The sequence below is a fragment of the Garra rufa genome, chromosome 6 (assembly GCF_049309525.1).
Source record: "Garra rufa chromosome 6, GarRuf1.0, whole genome shotgun sequence".
NCBI classification, from domain to species: Eukaryota; Metazoa; Chordata; class Actinopteri; order Cypriniformes; family Cyprinidae; genus Garra; species Garra rufa.
The window spans coordinates 1,437,392-1,440,912 of record NC_133366.1 but is presented as its reverse complement, the minus strand read 5'-3'; the positions used below and the strand labels follow the sequence as shown (position 1 = coordinate 1,440,912).

The window sequence follows — 3,521 nt, the reverse complement described above, 5'->3', positions numbered from 1 at the left end:
CTCGAATGTCTAACTGAAGCTCTTCTAGGAGCATTGCATTGATTTGCACTCGTGGCCTTTGCGCAGATCAAACTGACGTGAAGTGGCATTTACAGCTCTTTCAAACAGGAAAGAAACCATTGTCGTCAGACAGAAATCAAAGCTGTTTCAGAGGCAGAAAGTGAGATTTCTTGAGTTTTTGGAATAATGTGCACTATTGAATCGTGTATTGGGAAAGTCAGTTTTGACTCATGTCAAGTCTAACAATGTCTGTCTTTGGTAGACTCTCTCCTCACTTTGCTCGCTTCCAGTCAGACGTTATGAAGCAAATCTCACACTGACTCATGTCGTTCCCGGATGCTCTACAGAGCATGCCCAATTTTTTTTTTACATCCGGTAGAAAAAAACAAAGCAATGGTTTCTTAGTGTGAAAAGTGTATGATGTTATGCATTCATGCAAACTTTATTTGGAAGAAACTCACATGCATATGTCGCCTCTGTAACCAGTATTAGTTTTTTCGTCTACAGTATCTGCTGACAATATTTTTTTGGTCTCACACAAACTCAGGCTGTTTGTTTGTTTGTTTGACGGGTTTGTGCGGATGTGTCAGCATGCGGTGAGGACTGAAACCTGCTCTCACACCTCTGACAGAAAGTGACGCGAGCGAGGTGGCCTAGATCTGGAGCAGAACTTTTTCCGACAGGGTCTCACCGCAGGAAAGAAAGTTACATGTGAGGTCTCATTACCAACTGGTTCTCCCAGACCCAAATGCAATCGAATGGAGAGCAAATAGAGACTTTTGTCCTCCTTTCATCTTCCACATCCGTTCAAACGTGGGAAAAGTCTCAATATGAACCCAAACGTGTCATTAAATGATTTTTATTAACTACAACTATTACCGAATGACAACGTCTGGCTCATTTGTATCTGTTCTAATGTTTTATTTTAGAAAAAGCGTCTGAGATTTAGCTGACGCTTCAATGAAACAAATGAGAACTTAAAAGAGCAACATCTGAGCTGCAACATGAGCATCGACTGATACTGAAGAGCGTAGGCCACAGTTATGTAAAATTGGCATTTTGTATTTTATTCTCAGTTTACAAAATAAAGCATTTCACACAGTCATTACATTCATCTCTAGAGTTCCTGAGACTGTTAGCATTCATACGGTGCTTTCCTTCACACCGAACGCACAACACGAGCGCATGTTTGTGAAGAGACGTTCACACATGCAGCTTTTTGAGTTCTTGAACGTACAGCGAAGCGTCCAGACCCAACCGAGGCACTAGTGTTGATGTGCTGGTCAAAGTTCACTCATTATTTCTGTGATGCACCTAAACATCAGTAGAACAATACAGTACAAGCAGTACAAGTCTGACGCGCCGCACACGTAGTGATGTCTACAACTGTTTTAAACAACATTATGTACAGTATACACAAAACACCATTATAAATACTGCAAATATTAAACACATATATTAAATATATTTAAATTATAAATAGTGCTTAAGAAGCATTGCTTATCTGTTCAGGCCCAGACAAAGTCTCTAGGCGTCGTTGAATTTTCAGAGCTTTTATGTAGAGGAAAATCTGCATAATTTAGCAGAATGCTTTTTAATGTTGTGGCTGAAATGTCAAAGAGCCAGTCTTTTTGGTAACTGAAGAAAGTCTGTGGACATTAGTGCTCATCGGAGTATTGACAACAGTCCTGAGTACTCAAACGAGTCCGAAATCAGTTCGCTCAGGCTTGACGTGATCATGTGTGATGTACTGATCGTAATCCATCCACCAGAAACATCCCAAAGCCAGAGTCATTCAACTCCAGTTTCCAGTTCTTTAGTTTCTTTTCAAGGCTTGATTTGGCATAGAGGCGGTTTCCGTTTTCCTGGAAGGTCACGACGCGCCAACACGTCTTACTTTGAGGCGTTTCTTTGCTCGATTCAGGTAGCGAGACGCTGCAGGTGAGCTCCTTGATATTGCGTTGATTGTAAAAGTTGACGTTGAATTTGCCAGACGGACATCGTCCACTGCAGGTAAAATTTAGTTGGACGTACAGGAAGTAGCTTCCGCTTTCTTTGACGTCCAGCACGTTCTGTTTTTCATCATAGTTGTAGAGGGAGCCGATGGTTTTACCGCTTCCGTACGCGAAAGTTTCCCATGCCATCACACCTGCTTTGAGGTCACCTGCAGGGCGGAGACAAAGCGACACGTCAGTCCCGAGACTTAACAGAGGAAGTCAATGTGCCAAGCAATATTTCAGGTTCAAGATACCTATGCTTTTATGTTTCGACCACATGATTAAAGTTCAAAGTGTGATATATAATGGCATGAAACTTACTTTCAGTGGCTCTCAGGTGAGCAAAATTCTGCATCTAGAAACAGGAAGAAGGAGGAAACGGAAGATCAGATACAGGTTCAACAACGCATGTAAAACAACAGATGTTTTTTTTTTCCTTTTTTCTGAAAACCACTGAATTAAATACTCTTTGTTGAACTCCTATGACATCAAGTGGTTTTCTTTATTTGCGACCCTAGACCACAAAACCGCTCTTAAGTAGCAAAAGCCAAAAATACATTGTATGTTATGCCTTAATCATCATTCATGAAGATAGTTTGCACATTTTCTACCATGAACACATCAAAACTTTTTGATTAGTAATATGCATGGCTAAGAACTTTGTTTGGACAACTTTTACGAGTATTTTCTCAATATTTTTTTGCACCCTCAGATTTCATATTTTCATATAGCTGTATCTCGACCAAATATTGTCCTTTTATTCTTTCTAAAGGTTCTTATTGGACCCTTTATCTGAGCAATATAACAACTTCTCTAAAATCAAAGCTCTTATTGTCAGCTGATACAAAGTAAGCTGCACTGAATGACCTTTAATGGTATTTGCAAACTTTCCAAATGTACAAGTCAGGTCAAATCATTGTGATTCCATGATATTATTAATAAGAACTATCTAAAATCATATAATAGTACAGCTGTGTGAAGCTCACCTTATATGCGTTTCCAATCTCGGGGAACGTCGCAACCAACGAGTCCTTAGTTCCATCTACGCCTCGCGTCGTTCGCGAGTTGATCTCGTCCTCGATGTGTTTGGCGAAGTACAGCGCGCCCGCGAGCGCGACCATAAACATGACGAAGAGCGCGATCACGGACACGGTGAGGAAGGTGTCCAGACGGCGGCTGCGGGGGCGCGCGGCGGGCGACTGGCTCTCAACATCTGTGGACGCGGACATCTCGAGAAACGGCGTGCAAATAAAGCGATGTACATCCACAACAGGTGCAGTTCTGTTCGAAGGGTTCTGTTAATAGACAAGTTTTTATAGAAAAGCAGGAGGGGAGGAACTAACGGGTTTCCCTCGTCACCTCCTCCTCCCGCCCACATGAGAGAGAAAGAGAGACCCAGACACGAAGAGGGAGGTTTAGAGAAAAAACCGACTAACTTTCCGCTTCTTTCGCTCTTGCGCAAACGGAGGTGGAAAGCGGGAGGAGAGTGAAGTGTGAATTTCTGTGACTGGCTCCTATTCCGCT

At 42.1% G+C, this 3,521-nt stretch overlaps 1 protein-coding gene across 1 annotated transcript; it reads right to left on the bottom strand.

Annotated features, from left to right (window-relative positions):
- Nucleotides 1-1,047: 1,047 nt before the first annotated feature.
- LOC141336154 (uncharacterized) lies at nt 1,048-3,309 on the bottom strand. Its single transcript, XM_073841690.1, has 3 exons — nt 2,984-3,309; nt 2,319-2,352; nt 1,048-2,164 (listed from the first exon to the last, which is right to left on the bottom strand). The coding sequence occupies exons 1-3, from the start codon at nt 3,224-3,226 to the stop codon at nt 1,737-1,739; spliced, it is 705 nt and encodes a 234-aa protein (XP_073697791.1). The 5' UTR covers nt 3,227-3,309; the 3' UTR covers nt 1,048-1,736.
- Nucleotides 3,310-3,521: the final 212 nt, after the last annotated feature.

Coding starts and splice junctions, on each gene's coding strand:
- LOC141336154 (XM_073841690.1), bottom strand. CDS start 3,226: ATGTCCGCGTCCACAGATGTTGAGAGCCAGTCGCCCGCCGCGCGCCCC. Junction 2,353..2,983: donor AGATTGGAAACGCATATAAG/GTGAGCTTCACA, acceptor TCCTGTTTCTAG/ATGCAGAATTTTGCTCACCT. Junction 2,165..2,318: donor TCACCTGAGAGCCACTGAAA/GTAAGTTTCATG, acceptor TCCGCCCTGCAG/GTGACCTCAAAGCAGGTGTG.